This window comes from Protopterus annectens, chromosome 9.part0 (assembly GCF_019279795.1).
Source record: "Protopterus annectens isolate FY-2018-M chromosome 9.part0, PAN1.0, whole genome shotgun sequence".
NCBI lineage: Eukaryota > Metazoa > Chordata > Ceratodontiformes > Protopteridae > Protopterus > Protopterus annectens.
The window spans coordinates 1075921963-1075938916 of record NC_056743.1 but is presented as its reverse complement, the minus strand read 5'-3'; the positions used below and the strand labels follow the sequence as shown (position 1 = coordinate 1075938916).

The 16954-nt window shown below is 41.5% G+C and overlaps 1 protein-coding gene across 4 annotated transcripts in view; it reads left to right on the top strand.

The window, feature by feature from the left end:
• The window catches only part of AAAS (aladin WD repeat nucleoporin), a 1251774-nt gene that overhangs the window by 936964 nt on the left and 297856 nt on the right, over positions 1–16954 (top strand). For all 4 annotated transcript variants that reach the window (XM_044083905.1, XM_044083907.1, XM_044083908.1 and 1 more), the window contains exon 13: positions 14196–14289. In XM_044083905.1, coding sequence (XP_043939840.1) covers positions 14196–14289 — 94 coding nt within the window. The remainder of the gene's footprint in view (positions 1–14195; positions 14290–16954) is intronic.

Sequence of the window (16954 nt, the reverse complement as noted above, 5' to 3'; positions counted from 1 at the left end):
TTGGTGCATGTCTCTGAACAAGTGGGTAAGCATTCATTACAGTGTGGTTTTGATGCTGTGCAGGCTTCGTCTAGGGTGGCTGCCACTGGCTCAGTTCTTCGCAGGCACGCCTGGTTAAAGGATCAGAATTTATCTGACCATGTTAAGACAAGGATTTTGGATGCTCCTTTGCAGTCTGATGTGTTGTTTGGTTCACCTGTGGAGTCAGTCTTGAAGAAAGTGGAAGACAAGGCTAAGTCTATGCAGGCTGTTAAAGATTTTTTGCAAGTTCAGCCTCCGAAGTTTAGTAGGAATTGGCCTGCTAAGGGGTGGACGTATCCTTCTTATGATTCTCAGTCTAGGGGTAGATCTAGATGTGGTAGGGGCAGAGCTCAGAGTTCTTTCAGGCCTAGAACACGGAGTTCACCTGCACAATCTTCGGGTGAGGGCAGGGGCCAGTCCTTTCGTAAACAGGCCCAATGACCTACTTTTTCAGCTGCCAGATTCTTCTTGCCTGGCAGCACCTTTGGGAGGAAGGTTAGCACTCTTCAAGGAAAATTGGATGTTGATTACCCAAGACAAATGGGTATTGGATATCATACACCAGGGTTACAGGTTTTATTTCCATACTTTGCCTCCTTTCAAAGGCATGCCGGACGTTCCTCCTCAGCAAAGACTAGAGGCTCACAAACAAATTTCTCTACTACTTCAAATAGGGGCCATACAACCGGTCCCTCTGCCAGAAGTGGGCCTAGGATTTTATTCTCGCCTGTTTCTAGTACCAAAGAAAGGAAACACGTGGAGACCAATTTTGGATTTATCTATCCTCAACACATATCTGGACATTCCCAAGTTCAAAATGTTGACGTTACAACAGCTTTTACCTCTGCTGGGCAAAGATCACTGGATGGTGACTCTGGATCTCAAGGAAGCTTACCTTCATGTTCCTATCAGGCCCAGTTGCAGGAAGTATCTGCGTTTTCGGGCTGGGACTTCACATTATCAGTTCTCTGCATTGCCCTTTGGCTTATCTACTGCCCAGAGTGTTCACGAAGGTTCTGGCTCCAGTGGTAGCTTTCTTCAGGCTAAGAGGAATACAAATCTATCCTTATTTGGACGATTGCCTGATTCTGGCCCAAGAAAAGGACGAACTTCTTCATCATTTACAGTATGTGATGGCAGTGTTAAGATGCCTGGGGTATTCTGTGAACGAAATAAAGTTCAGTCTAGTACCCTCTCAGGACATGTGCTTTCTGGGTGTGAGACTGAATACAGCATCCCAGATGGCCTTTTTGACCCCGGACAAACAAAAGAATCTTTCTCTTTACTTCCACCAATTGTCTCGTCAGTCCAGGCTGACTGCAAGGACAGTCCTTCAAGCCTTGGGGTTCATGGCATCTTGTATTCTGGTACTTCCCAATGCCAAACTGCATATGAGGAAGCTACAGTGGTATCTCAAGAATGTATGGACACAGCACTGCCAAGATTTGGACACTGTCATTCAGATAATACCTTGCATTCAAAAGGAATTTTTGTGGTGGGCTCAGGAATGTCACCTAAGCAAGGGACTCTCTGTGACCCGGCCAGAGGCGAGTCAGATTTTAACAACAGATGCCTCAGACAAAGCTTGGGGAGCTCATCTAAATGGAAAATGGGTACAAGACACGTGGCCTGCCAGACTTCAACATCTACATATCAACTTGAAGGAGACGTTAGCAGTCCAATTTGCATTGATAGCTTTCAAGGATTTACTTCTTCCAGGGCAGGTGTTGATTCAAACAGACAACACAACTGTCATGTGGTACATCAACAAGCAAGGGGAACGATTCTTATCCTCTATGCAGACAAGCAATGATTTTGTGGGAGACTGCTCTCAGTTTACAGCTAAATCTTCAGGCAAGGTTTCTGCCAGGAGCACAGAACTCCTTAGCAGATGTGTTGAGCAGACAAATTATGGATCCCCACGAGTGGAAATTGGATCCTCATGTATTTCAGAGATTGACAGTGTTATGGGGAACTCCAGACATAGATCTGTTCGCTTCTCCACTAAATTACCAGCTGCCAAAGTTTTGCACAAAAGGTTTCATCCCACAGCTTGGAAAGTGGATGCTCTCTCATTCAATTGGAGCAATCTTCACGTGTATGCCTTTCCACCTCTGCCTCTCCTCCCAAAGGTACTGCTGAAGGTCAGACAGGACAAGCCAAACATGATTTTAATAGCTCCAGATTGGCCTCGACAGCACTGGTACCCATTACTGAGAAGTCTGGTACAGGAGCCTCCATGGCCTTTGCCTTCGATTCCTCACCTGCTGTCTCAGGAGGACAGTCATTTACTCAATGTCAAACTTCATTCTCTACATCTGACAGCCTGGCATATTCTGTTTTAAACCCTGGAGGGTCTCAGCTTCCACAACAAGTTTTGAATGTTATTTTGGAGGCCAGAAGGCCTAGTACAAGGAAAGTTTACGCAGATAAATGGAGGAGATTTTTATTTTGGAGTACAGCAAAGGACTTTGATGTTTCTAAACCTAATTTAAGTGTTGCTTCAATACCTTACTGAGTTATTGGACAAAGGTTTGTCCTTCTCCTCTATAAAGGTTCATGCTGCAGCAATTTCTGCTCACTATGACTGTGACCCACCATTATTTTCTCAGCCTTTGTTTAAGCAATTCCTTAGAGGGGCAAAGAATATAAGACCCCACGTAGAGCTCCTACTCCTGCTTGGGATCTCAATTTTGTGTTGGAGAAACTCACTCTACAACCTTTTGAGCCTGCAGCATCAGCAGAGTTGAAATATTTATCATGGAAGACTGCTTTTTTGTTGGCCATTACCTCTGCGAGAAGGGTTTCTGAATTACAGGCCCTTATGGCAGTTGAGCCTTTCTTAATTTTCCACAAGGATAGGGTGTCTTTGCGTACTAACCCTTCTTTTATGCCTAAAGTGGTTTCTAGTGTGGCTTTAAACCAAACTATTCATTTGCCTACTTTTTATGCAAACCCCAAAATAAAGGGGAAAGGATTTTGCACACTTTGGATATACACAGACAGTTGCGATATTATTTGAGCAGAACTAAAGGGTTCAGGCAGTCTCAGCAGTTGTTTGTTTCTTTTGCTTTGGGTTCTCAGGGCAAACCTGTTTCAAAACAAACTATTTCTAAGTGGATTGGTTTTTGTATTGCTTTCTGTTATTCCCATCATGGTAAGGAGATTCCAGCTGGGATTAGGCCTCATTCCACTAGGGCTACTGCCACTTCTACAGCTTTTTAAGGGGTGGCTACTAAAGATATTTTGGAAGCAGCTACTTGGAGTTCAGTGCATACTTTCTCTAAGCATTACCACCTTCCACTTTACTCTAAATCTAGGGCTGGATTTGCCACTGCAGTTTTGCAGGGCATTTTGGCAACTCCTAATGCTTTATAGTTTTGCCATCCTCCCTTACCTCTGCTTTGGGATTCTACCCATATGTAAGGACTGCAGCAATGTGAGATGAAGAACATAGTACAGTTTTGTACCTACCATAAATGTAGATGTTCGAAGATCCACATTGCTGCAGTCCAATTTACCCTCCCTCCTTCCCCTCTGTTGTTGAGGGTGGTGGTGTGCTTTGTGTTGTACATTTTGTAAATGTGGTTAGTGCACGGGTGGTTGGTTAGTTTTTGCTGGTTTTTTGGCTGTGGCCTTTCTTGTTAGGGCCTTCTGACATCTGGGGCAAGAAAAGACTGAGGAAATGACGTCGGTCATGCGCTTTTGTACCCTGACGTTCTGATGTCAGTTTTAAGCGCCTTGACCGACGTCAGCCTAATACTTTGGTATTCGGGCCGACCGAGGACAGCGGACTACCCGTATGTAAGGACTGCAGCAATGTGGATCTTCGAACATCTACATTTATGGTAGGTACAAAACTGTACTTTTTGTTTGAAGGTGAATACTACAGGCAGTCTAAAGGGGTAGCTATGGGGGCCTCTTGTGCCCCCGTTTTTGCTAACCTAGCACTTTTACAATGGGAACCAAATCAAGTTTTCAATAGTGAATATTATAAACATATGAAGTTATACTTCAGATTTTTGGACGACATATTTATCTTGTGGAATGGTCCTGAAGACCTAATTCAGGAATTAATTCAACACCTCAATAGTAGTACTGGTTTCTTTAAATTTACATACACATATGACAAAAAAGGACTGAACTACCTTGATACAAATATTGAAAAAGGAAATAATGGGTTCAGATCTAAGATTTATAGGAAACCAACTTTTAGCAACTCTTATTTAGAATACTCAAGTAATCATCCGAACAAACAAAAGAACAGTATTATTAAGGGACAGATGATCAGGGTTGCAAGAATGACCTCCGAAAAGGATGCTTTGGAGGAGGAATTAATTCAAGTATCAAAATTTTTTGAGGGCAGGGGATACCCAAAAAAAGTGATTAAAGACTACAAAGAATATGTTTTGAAAGAATGGGGTAAAAAATATAAGCCCCTGTTGGGGAATGATGACTGTTTGGAACAAGGTAGAGACGCAAGAGAACTTGAAAGTACTAGATTTGAAAACGCAATGGTAGTACCATTTGGATGTAAGGCACATGATGTAGAAAAAATAATAAACAGAAATTGGGCTATTATTAAAAATAATTAGAAATTGTGGGACATAGGGTATAAACCGAATTTTGTTTACAAGTTGGGGCCCAATCTGAAAAAGATCTTGGAAAATAGACACAGACAAAATGTATTTGATGGAACTAAAAATGTGGTGGTTGTTCACAATGTAAATACATTTACACTAAAGAAAGTATTACACTAAATAATATTTTACTATCCAAAGTTAAATTGGTTAAGGGTAACTGTCAAACTAAAGGAATTGTGTATTTGGCCATATGTAAATCCTGTCCATCCTTTTACGTAGGAAAAACAGAGAGAAGGTTAAGGGACAGGATTTACGAACATAATTATCAAATTGCCACAAAGAACTTGAATAATGCCTTATATAAGCATTCTTTAATTTATAATGCTTTTATAGAATTTAATTTTGCCATTTTAGAAAAAGTGGTACATCAACCAAGGGGCGGTGACTATAGAAGCCACATTGAAGAGAGGGAAACATGGTGGCAGATTAAACTACAAGCTTGTCAACTGCCAGGGTTGAATGAAGTAATTTCAATTAAACCTATTTTAAATAAAAAAGCCATAACTGGAAAATTATTTTTAGAGGTAGAAAACACACTTTGTAATATTTTTAGATGGTTTTTATCATGTAGTTTATGGTTGTATATATGGTAAATTAAGTTAAATTGTTTTCATTTTACATTGTTGGTTTAGGATTTTTAATTTTAAATATTAATTAATTATGATGTCATAGCCACAAGGTATAAAAGAAGGATGATGGGATTGTGCATTGATTCTGATGAAATCCCTATGGAAAGGGAAGAAAGCGCTCAATCATTTTTATTGTTTTTTCAAATAAAGTGTCAGTGGTGAATCCAACCTCAGCAGTGCTTCTTTTGACTTAAGATATATGTTCTGGAAGGCATTGCTTCAGGTAGTTATCATGCCTCCCTGAAGTTTTTTAGAATTCCATAGTCAAGCATAAAGTCTGCCTACCTTATTTTTCTTAAGATTTCTGTTTTGTTTTATGAGTTGCCCATATTACTTTTTGTCATAGTTTCAATGATTGTTGTGATTAAGTCGATTTACTGTGTTTCTCCACCAGTTAACCCATAGCAGGTAGCACATAGCTGTTCCTCACATTAGACTTAAACTAGCAATTACAGTTGAGAGTGAAGAACCTCCAGAAAATTGAACTGTTGTGTATCTTATTTGCTGCAGACAGGGATGCAAATTCATGCCACATTTTTAGGTTGGCTAAATCCAGATGTTCATCGTGTTTCACTGTTGCAGTCATTACACTTGGGTTATCCTGCTGGCAGGCTACCCGCAGTCGACCCGAATTCCAAAGTCCTGATCCGGCGTCAGTTGCTGTCGCCTCCTCCCTGATGTCAGTGCGCCAGGGGTATAAAAGATGCAGCCGATGCCATTTTCTTCAGTCTTTCTTGCCGCGTGGTACCCGAAGCAAAGCAGTTCGCAAGTGCCGGTCGGCCGACTCCTGAGGTTTTCAAATCCGAATTTCAGAACCAAAGTCTTCATTAAAGCTAAGTACCCCGTTGGGGAAACTTTTTTCTTGCTCCAGACCGATATCAGAAAAAATTAACAATTGTATTTCTTGTGGGAAGCAAATACCTCATAAGGATTTTCATTCTTACTGTATTCCTTGCCTAGGTCATGACCACAACGTTGCTAGCTGTCGGTTTTGTGCTAGATGTAACCAACGCACTATTAAGCGTTGGTTCAATTTTGTATTTCATTACTTTGGCCTAAGATTTAACTATATAATGCCATCGGAACAGCCGATGCCCAGAGTTTACAAAAAATGCAAGGAAAAGGATAGGCATCCGAGGTCCAAAACCGACGACTAGGCCAGTCGCCGGTTCTTAGTGAGGTGCTTTTGCAGCCCCTGACACCTGCTACCGACTCCCACATGGAGCCGACTGGGCTTCTGGATACTCAAGGTATTGGACACTCGGAAATCATTCCCTCAGATGGGGTCCGGAGCCGCTGAGCAGGCATCGGCTTCTGAGGGTGTCTTCAGACCTACACAGTTATATGTTAAGCCAACTTCAGCTTCAAAGGCAAAGACTAAAGTAGTTCTAAAGACAAAGAAACAAGTACAGCATTCTCCTACTCAGACTACCATGCCTAAAAAACAGATGCTTAAAATGGCCGAAGACCTAATTACTTTGATCAAGAGTTCCCATCCCCCTTCTGATAAGAGGCCTAGGCAAGAGACAGAATATGATTCTTCTGATAAGGTTTCAATTTCCTCTGATTCCTCTTCTGAACAATTCCTCTTTTCTTCCCTACAAGGATTCTGATGCTGAAGAATCCATTCCTTCAGCCTCTCCTCCTGAGGATTATTCTTTTGGGGAAACCCTGCATACCATGAGGGAGCATTTCCACTGGGAGAGCAAAGATTACTCGGAATCTAAGAAAAGGCTCAGAGACTTTCTTTTACTACCTCAACACAGACCTCTTGCTATTTCACCTGTTCTAGACATTGTAGATAATGTATTTTCGGAGTCCGGCCTGTCTCCTGACACTCTACCCTCTGCACCTGCTAAGCCAGACAGATACTACAGGGTCCCAGACTCTCATAAAGTTCTATATAAAAACCCCGCTGCTGACCCAGAAACTATATCTCAGGGTCCCAAAGGGGTCAAGGCTTCCACTGCAAAAAAACCCTCTCCCCTCTGTTAGGGATTCTAGGGCACTGGACAGATGGGGGGAAAAAGTTTACACTTCTGCTATCTTGGCTGTAAGGGCTTTAAATTGTCAGTTTCATATGCTTAAATATCCGCAATACTTAATGTCACTGCTTAAACAGAAAATGTTGACAAATTCTGAATGTTCTGATAACAAGGAAATGCAGGATTTATTGCATGCAGCTGAACAAGTGGGAAAGCATGCTTTGCAGTGTGGTTTTGATTCACTGGAGGCCTCTTGCAGGACCGCTGTTACGGGTTCCGTCATTAGAAGGCATGCTTGGTTAAAAGAACAGAATCTGCCTGTTCATGTTAAAGCAAAATTATTGGATGCTCCATTGCAGCATGATACTTTGTTTGGTGTTAAGGCAGAAGAGGTGTTGAAGAAAATGAAGGATAAAGCAAAATCCATGCAGACAGTTAAGGATTTCCTACAGGTGCAGCCACCCAGATTTAGCAGGAACTGGCCTACAAAGAATTGATCTTTTCCAGTGTCAGACAGGCCACAAAGAGGCAGATACAGACGTCCCAGAGGCAGATCTCAGCCCCAAGGCTCATACAGGCCTAAACAATGGGGTGCTTCTACCTCCAAAAGCGGAGAAGACACATCACAACCATACAGAAAACAGTCCCAATGACTTTCCTCTGCCAGATCCAAGCACTTATCCTTTTGGCAGCCCCCTTAGGGGGAAAACTAGCACTTTTTTCACCAAATTGGCAAATGATTACCCAGGACAAATGGGACTTGAACATAGTGTCCCAGGGCTACAGGTTCCACTTTCACACCCTGCCAAAGGCAAAAGGTATGCCAGACCTGCCACACAGTCAATGGGCAGAGGCACAAAAGCAAATTACATCCCTCATGGACATGAGGGTCATTCAACAAGTACCACAACAAGAGCAGGGGCAAGGATTTTACTCGAGACTTTTATTGGTGCCCAGAAAGGACAAAGCCTGGAGACCAATACTGGACCTGTCTATACTAAACACGTTTCTGGATGTTCCAAAATTCAAGATGTTGACTCTGCCGCAGCTACTGCCCATGCTGGGCAAGAAGGCTTGGCTCGTAACTTTGGACCTAAAAGAGGCATACCTACATGTCGCAATCAGACAATCTTGCAGAAGATACCTCAGATTCATAGCTGGCTCAATGCACTGCCAATTCTCTGCACTGCCCTTTGGCTTATCTACTGCGTCCAGGGTCTTCACAAAATGCCTGGCACCAGTAATTGCATTTTGCAGACAAAGAGGAATTCAAATATACCCTTACTTGGATGACTGCCTTATTCAACAGAGAACAAAGACATTCTTCTAAAGCATCTGGTGTTTGTAAAAAGATTACTAATTTGCCTAGGGTACACAGTTAATGAAAATAAATCAAAACTAGTACCCTCTCAAGAGATAATATTCCTGGGTGCAAGCTTAAATACAACTGCCCAGATGGCTTATCTCACTCCAAACAAACAAAGGCAACTGATTTTTTACTTCAAAAAATTGGCAGCAATGACCCAGTTATCTGCAAGGAAGATCCTGCAGGCCTTGGGCTTCATGGCATCCTGCATTCTGCTAATTCCATATGCCAGGCTGCATAAGAGGAAACTACAATGGTATCTAAAAAGTGTTATGTCTCAGCATTGCCACAGCCTGGAAACATTAATTACCTCTATTGCCTGCCTGCAACAGGAGTTTTGATGGTGGGCACAGGTCTGTCACCACAATAAGGGCTGCCATTCACTTTACCCACAGCCAGGCAGACACTAACAACGGATGCATCAGATTATGCCTGGGGGGGGCCCACATGGCAGGAAAATGTATTCAGGGCACATGGTCCGCAAGCCAGATGCATCTTCATATCAATCAAAAAGAGATGCTAGCTGTTCAAAATGCCCTGACAGCTTTCAAGGACCTACTTCATCCAGGACAACTACTGATAAAGACGGACAATACTACAGTCATGCGGTACATAAACAAGCAGGGAGCCACACATTCCTACCCCCTTTGCAGATGAGCAATGACCTTGTGGGACATAGCATTAACTTATCAAGTTCACCAGCATTAACTTATCAAGTTCACCTGCAAGAACAATTCCTGCCAAGAAAAATAAATACTCTGGCAGACGAACTAAGCAGAAACCTCATGGATCCCCACAAGTGGAAACTGGATCCACAAGTCTTCAGAATGATAACAAGGAAATGAGGATGCCCAGACATAGATCTATTTGCCTTCCCTCACAACTGCCAATTATAGAGATTTTGCACAAGGATTTATCACAAACAAGCATGGAAAGTGGATGCCCTATCCTTCAGCTGGAAAAACCTAACAGTTTATGCCTTTCCTCCACTGCCTCTCCTTCCCAAGGTACTCCTAAAGGTCAGACAAGAGAAGCTAAAAATGATACTGATTGCCCCAGACTGGCCACGCCAGCACTGGTACCCAATCCTAAAGAGCTTGTCTCAAGGTCCAGCATGGACATTGCCTCAAGCTTCTTACTTACTGACCCAACAAGACAATCAGATCCTGCACAGCCAACTCAGGACCCTAAATCTGGCAGCATGGCAGATAATGTAGTCATTCAGAACACCCCTCTTTCAAAAGCTGTTACGGATGTTATTTTGGAGGCCAGGAGGCCCAGTACCAGAAAATCTTATGCAGAAAAATGGAAGAGATTCTGTGTTTGGAACCAGGAACAAGGCATTGACACGTATGTACCAAATATTCCTCAGATTTTACAATGCTTAACTGAGATGCTGGACAAAGGCCTTTCCTTTTCATCAATTAAGATTCATGCCTCTGCCATTTCAGCCCATTACAATACGGAACCACCTATCTTTTCTCATCCTTTAATAAGGCAGTACCTCAGAGGGGCCAAAAACATCAGGCCTCCAAGGAGAGCACCAGTACCTGCATGGGACCTCAATTATGTCTTTTAAAAACTCACACTGCCTCCTTTTGAGCCAGCCTCAACAGCTGATATAAAATTCTTATCCTGGAAAACAGCACTGCTCCTAGCAATAATCTCTGCAAGATGAGTCTCGGAGTTACAGGCAGTCATGGCTGTGGAACCTTTTATCATTTTTCATCCAGACAGGGTTTCTTTGAGGACAAACCCTACGTTTATGCCTAAGGTGGTGTCCAAGGTGGCCATCAACCAAACCATTCACTTGCCTACCTTTTATCCAAACCCACAGAACCAAGGGTGAGAGACTTCTGCATTCTTTGGACATACACAGACAACTACGCTTCTACTTGGACAGAACTAAAGCTTTCAGAAAGACTGAGCAACTCTTAGTGGCATATGCTGCAGGATCACAAGGAAAGGCTATCTCAAAACAGACTATTTTTAAATGGATAGGTCATTGCATTCGTTTCTGCTACTCACAGCATGGCAAATCAGTGCCTAAGGGCATTAGGCCACATTCTACCAGAGCAGCAGCCACTTCAGCAGCCTTCCTCAGAGGAGTACCAACCAAAGACATCTTAGAGGCTGCAACTTGGAGTTTAGTGCACACTTTTACAAAGCACTACCACTTACCTCTCTACTCTAAATCCAGAGCAGGCTTTGCCATTGCAGTTCTGCAGGGCCTCATAGCCTCTCCTAATCCTATTTAGCTCAGCCACCCATCCTCAGCTTTGGGATTCAACCCAAGAGTAATGACTGCAACAGTGAAACACGATGAACATAGTACAGTTGTGTACCTACCATAAATGTAGATGTTCGAGTGTATTCACTGTTGCAGTCCAGGTTACCCTCCCACCATCCCCCTTTCATTTGCTGGGTTTTATCTGTACTTCTCTATTCTATACAACCTATGTGGTGTATTTGCTTGTAGATGAAGGAAATGTTTACTTTAGTGCATGCATGTTTATTGGCATAGTCTATTTAGCCTACCCTTTTGGGGGCACCTGACATCTGGGGCAAGAAAAACTGAAGAAAATGGCATTGGCTCCATCTTTTATACCCCTGGTGCACTGACGTCAGGGAGGAGATGACAGCAACCGACGCCGGACCAGGACTTTGGAATTCGGGCCGACTGCGGGTAGCCTGCCAGCAGGATAACCCAAGAGTAATGACTACAACAGTGAATACACTCGAAACATCTACATTTTTGGTAGGTACACAACTGTACTTTGTACATCTTATTTGCTTTAGACAGGGATGCAAATTCATTAGCCTAATCCAATCCTTAGATGATTAAATACATTAATTTATTCTATCAGGAAAGCTACCATGCTCCTACTGCAACAAAAAAGGACACTATACTACAGTCCTTTAGTGCCTGTTTCAAAAATGTACATATACATGGCAGGCATTTATGCTACATCCCCCTGATTAACAGTGTTTAACTTTATAAACAATACAGTGCAGGTCTGCATGCTGCAAGCAGAGGTTTCTCTTGCATGCTTTCTTTTAAGGCATTTTAGCCTAAGCATTTCCTGCACTAGCCTCTTTCCGTACAATTTTTGATATTTTTGTTTTGTTTTAGATTCTGTACTGCACATACAGACCATTTATCAGGATAGTATACTGTGGATATAAAAAGTTTACACACCCCTTTTAAAATGCCAGGTTTTTGTGATATAAAAAAAATGAGACCACAATAAATCAATTCAAAACTTTCCCCACCTTTAATGTGATCTATAACCTGTACAATTCAGTTGAAAAAAAACCAAACAAATATTTTAGGGGAACAAAATATAAAAAAATAAAAAATGTACAATACGCTGGTTGCATAAGTGTGCGCACCCCCTTAAACTAATACTGTGTTGTGTGTGCACACCCTTAAACTAATACTTTATTACAGCATTCAGTCTTATTGGGTACACACCTGCCATCAATTAAAGAGACTCTGATTAACCCCAAATAAAGGTCAGCTGGCCTAGTAGGATTTTCCTGACATTTACTCAGTTACCTGCTACAGCAAAAGCCATGGTTCACAAAGAGCTTACAAAATGTCAAAGGGATCTCATTGTTGAAAGGTGTCAGTCAGGAGATGGATACAAAACAATTTCCACAACATTGGCTATACCATGGAACACAGTGAAGACAGTCATCAAAAAGTGGAGAAAATATGGGACAACAAAGACGTTGCAAAGAACTGGACATCCCTCCAAAAGTTGATAAAGACGATATAAAAACAGGTCAGGGAGGCTGCCAAGAGACCTAGAGCAACACTGAAGGGAGGTGCAGAAATTTCTGGTAAGCACTGGTTGTGTACTATATGTGACAATAATCTCCCGTATTCTCCATATGTCTGGACTATGGGGGGGTAGGGTTGCAAGACTGAAGCCTTTTCTTACACAGAAAAATATCCAGGCCCGGCTAAAATTTGCAAAACAATACATCGTCTCCCAAAAGCATGTGGAAAAATTTGCTATGGTCTGATGAGACCAAGGTTGAACTTTCTCGCACAATTCCAAAAGGTATGTTTGGCGCAAAAACAACACTTCGCATCACCAAAAGAACACAATCCCCACAGTGAAGCATGGTTTTGATTGTTTTTCTTCAGCTGGAACTGGGGCTTCAGTCAAGGTGGAGGGAATTATGAACAGTTCCAAATTCAGTCACTTTTGGCCCAAAACCTTCAGGCATCTGCTAGAAAGCTGAAGATGAAGAGGAATCTCACCTCTCAACACGAAAATGACCTCAAGCTTACATCCAAATCAACAAAAGAATGGCTTCACCAGAAGAAAATTCAAGTGTTGGAATGGCCCAGTCAGAGCCCAGACCTAAATCCAATAGAAAATCTGTAGGGTGACCTGAAGAGGACTGTGCACAAGAGATGCCCTCGCAATCTGACAGATTTGGAGCGCTTTTGCAAGGAAGAGTGGGCAAATATTGCCAAGTCAAGATGTGCCATGCTGATAGATTCCTAGCCAAGAAGACTGAATGCTGTAATTAAATCAAAAGGTGCTTCAACAAAGTATTAGTTTAAGGGAGTGCACACTTATGCAGTCAGTGGATTGTACGTTTTTTTATTTTTCCCCCTAACATTGGTTTATTTTTCAGTTGAATTGTACATGTTATAGGTCACATTAAAGGTGGGATGATTTATTGTGGTCTCATTTTTTATATCACAAAAACCTGTCATTTTAACAGGGGTGTGTAAATGTTTTATATCCACTGTACATGTATTTAGAGTGGTACTCAATACATTCATAGATTGTTGAAGACTCCCAAAAGCAGTCACAGTATTACCGTCATTTCCTTTGCCTTTTGTGTGCTGTTTGTGAAGGAGTATATCATTAAAAATGTGGGTTTAACAAAGGAGTGCAATGGAATAGATCTTTTCTTATATTTACCTAATTTTAAGAAGGCCTCCTAGTTTGCCTTAAGAAGAAGCACTAGAGTCTGTTACTGTAAGTAGATGCCTTATTTAGTTCTCAGGGGATACTGTGTGCCATAAGGAATATGGCTACAGATTGTTGATTAAGTACAAAATGAAAGAAGATGATCCCACTGATAAGAACCAGCTCAAAGAATACTCACTAAAATCCTACTGCTGTAATATTTATATATCTGTACTTTCAGTATGCTCAAGGCTGCCACAGTAGAGTTATAGTACTGTTTTAGAACACACTGATTGAAGTGGACTTTGTGCATGACTCAGAGAACTAGTTTAGTTTGCCATAGCACTGGCCACCTTAATCAACATGTGATCTGTTAAGCATAACTAAAAGTCTCCTAATGTCATTTGCAGTATACTACGCTACACTTTTCTGCCATAATGTATTGCATCTGTTAAATTATACTAATTATCTGTAAGAACCTCGAAGAACTGACCAGAAATATGCAGTAGTGTTCAGATGCATTAAATGCATGTCTGCATTGCTTTTCTCTTCTTATAAGTAAAAACTGGATTGGGGTTGTAGAAAAAAATCTGACTGCTTTCTTTATAATATAGGTGAGCTGCTGGGTCAGGTTGGGGGTTCCAAAACTGCTTCAGTTGTAGCTGATGTATCCGAAACCACCTTCGAAACAGCTGAGGGTGAAGTGAGGTAAGAACTTTTTTTTGCATTTTAAGACCTAAATGTATTTACCACAGTATCACTTGGCAAGTAATACAACTTGTGAGGTTTTTAAATGCTGTATATTTATTGTGAAGAATTAACAAAGTAAAACATTCACTTCTGAATAGGTTGTAACATTCAGTAGCAAGGAAGAATTTAAAGTATTTGACGGGAGGTTATTTTACTGGATCCTGAGTGGAAAGTGGCAAATGCTAGTAAATTGTGTTATTCAACTAGAATAAGCAGAGCATTTATTACACTTAGCTGCTTGGAGGCCAAATCAAGTACTTCTTTTTCTTTTGATCAAATTATGCTGTGGGAAAATCAGTAGAATGAGTGAGTGAGTCATATGTTAACAGAGAAAAGGTAAGTGGATCACAAAACCACAGATGTGTTTTGTCAGTAAATGATACCACAAAGCCTTTGTATTCATTTTATTTACCCAGGTATGTACAGTCTTATAGCTAAATAAACTAAATGAGGGATGTTGAGACACTTTTAGTTTGTTTTAACTGATCACAGCTTTCCAAGCACTCATCTTTTCTCCACAATCATATGGAACACAGGAAAATTAGCTGCAAGTTCTAGTAATGGACCATATCTGTGCATGTCTGTGTGTATACACACATACACACACACACACACACATATATATATATATATATATATATATATATATATATATATATATATACACACACACACAGATATATAATATATATATATATATATATATGGTCCATTTCTGTTCAACAAAAGCACATTTCTTCGAAGAACAGAAATACAAACCCATTTCAGCTAAAGTGTTCTTAACCGAAAGTGCACTTTTGCGAACACCGCATAAAAAATAAAACAAACACTGCACCACCAAATCACAGTACAATGAGGATAAGGAAATATACCTGTTTCCCCACTGTAGTGTGATCTCAGAGTTAGTAGTAGCAGGGGTGTGTGGGGGGTGCATGGGGGCTTGCCCCCCTGCAAAAGTGTGTTTGCAGTGCTTTTTTTATGTCTGGTTCGGTGAATCGATGTTTGCGAAATTGCACTTTCAGTTAAGAGTGTACACTGTGTGTGTGTTCTGATACATATGTGCTAAATTCTGGTTCAGTTGCTAGTAAATGGGGTAGTGTAGGAACCAGAAGTCAGATGACCAGATGTGTGTGTTGTCATTCTGTAAGCCAGCACTGAAATGAGGCTTTAATACTAGATGAGACAGAAGTTTCAGGGTAGTCTGTGAAACTTGACAAAGACGGATCACTCACCTACTTCATCTTGCCTTGCTCTAGTAAGTGAACTAGGCAACAGTAATTCTTTAGATCAGTCAAGAAAATATAGTGGGATTAGTTAAGTATTGTATTTCTGTATCTGTGTGGATCTTTCCATCACTGTTATTTTTAATATTTATTTATTTATTTCAGTTTGTTAACTGGGAAAGTCCATTGGGCCAAGGTAGCCCGTTTTCAATGGTGGCCCGAGGAGAAAATCTCCAGACAGAAAGACAATATACAATGTATTAGTACAGCATATGAGAACAACCGTTTAACATTCAATATACAGTAAGGCAAGATTTTACATATCTTGAAATATATGAGCTTAGTCAATCACTTATAAGATATTAGCAAAAACAATAAATTTATGTTCATTTAATACACTACATGTATTTAGGCAAAGGAATTTTAGATGAATTGAAACAGTGGCAGAGATTAGAGTAGAATAGAATAGGGATAGGTATCAGGGATCAGGTAGGATGGGTACAGGAGCACTCCCAGAGGGAGTAGAGGTGAGAGTGGAGTACGGATTTAAAGGATGGTAGGTTAGGGGTAGTTCTAATGTAAGGGGGAAGAGAGTTCTATAATCTGGCAAGGGAGAATGATAGTAGAAGTTGCCCTGGTGCATTTAAAGGCTTGTAAAGTTCTAAGAGGTTCTGATTTGTGGATCTAAGTGTTCTATGTGACTGGTGAAGTTTTAATGAAGAGGAAAGTGATGGACAGTATGAAGGCTTGAAAATTATCTTGTGTGCTGTAGTTAGTTGAATGAAATTTAGGTAGATGTCCTTCAAGAATGCAACTGCAGTCATAACATATGGGTTGTCCTGCCTCAGGCAGCCCTCGGTCGGCTGGATTCCAAAGTCTGGGTCCGACGTCAGAGCGGCTGGAGTACATAAGCATCAGCCGACGCCATTTTCTTCAGTCTTTCTTGCCGCGCGATGCCCGAAGCAGAAGCAGTTCGCAAGTGCCGGTCGGTCAGCTCCTGTATTCTACGATACCGAAGTCATCAAAAAAGCTAAGTACCCCGTTGGGGACCTTTTCTTGCCTCAGCCGATGTCAGAAATTGCTGAAAAAGTTAACAATTGTCTTTTTTGTGGTAAACAAATACCTCATAAGGATTTCCACTCTTACTGCCTCCCTTGCCTGGGCCCAGACCACGACGTCTCGGCCTGTGTAGCCTGTGCTCGCTTCAACAAGCGCACTCTCAGGCGCCGGGCGGAGTTCGCTGAAGATTTTTTCGGCGATAATTTTGCTTACACCATGCCGTCGGATCTTCCGACATCGCAAACTCCCAAAAAGCGAAAAGACAGGGACCGACAACCTCGGCCCGCGTCTACCACCGACTCCACGCCAAAACCTAGCACGAGTGCTCCGGTTCCCTCTGA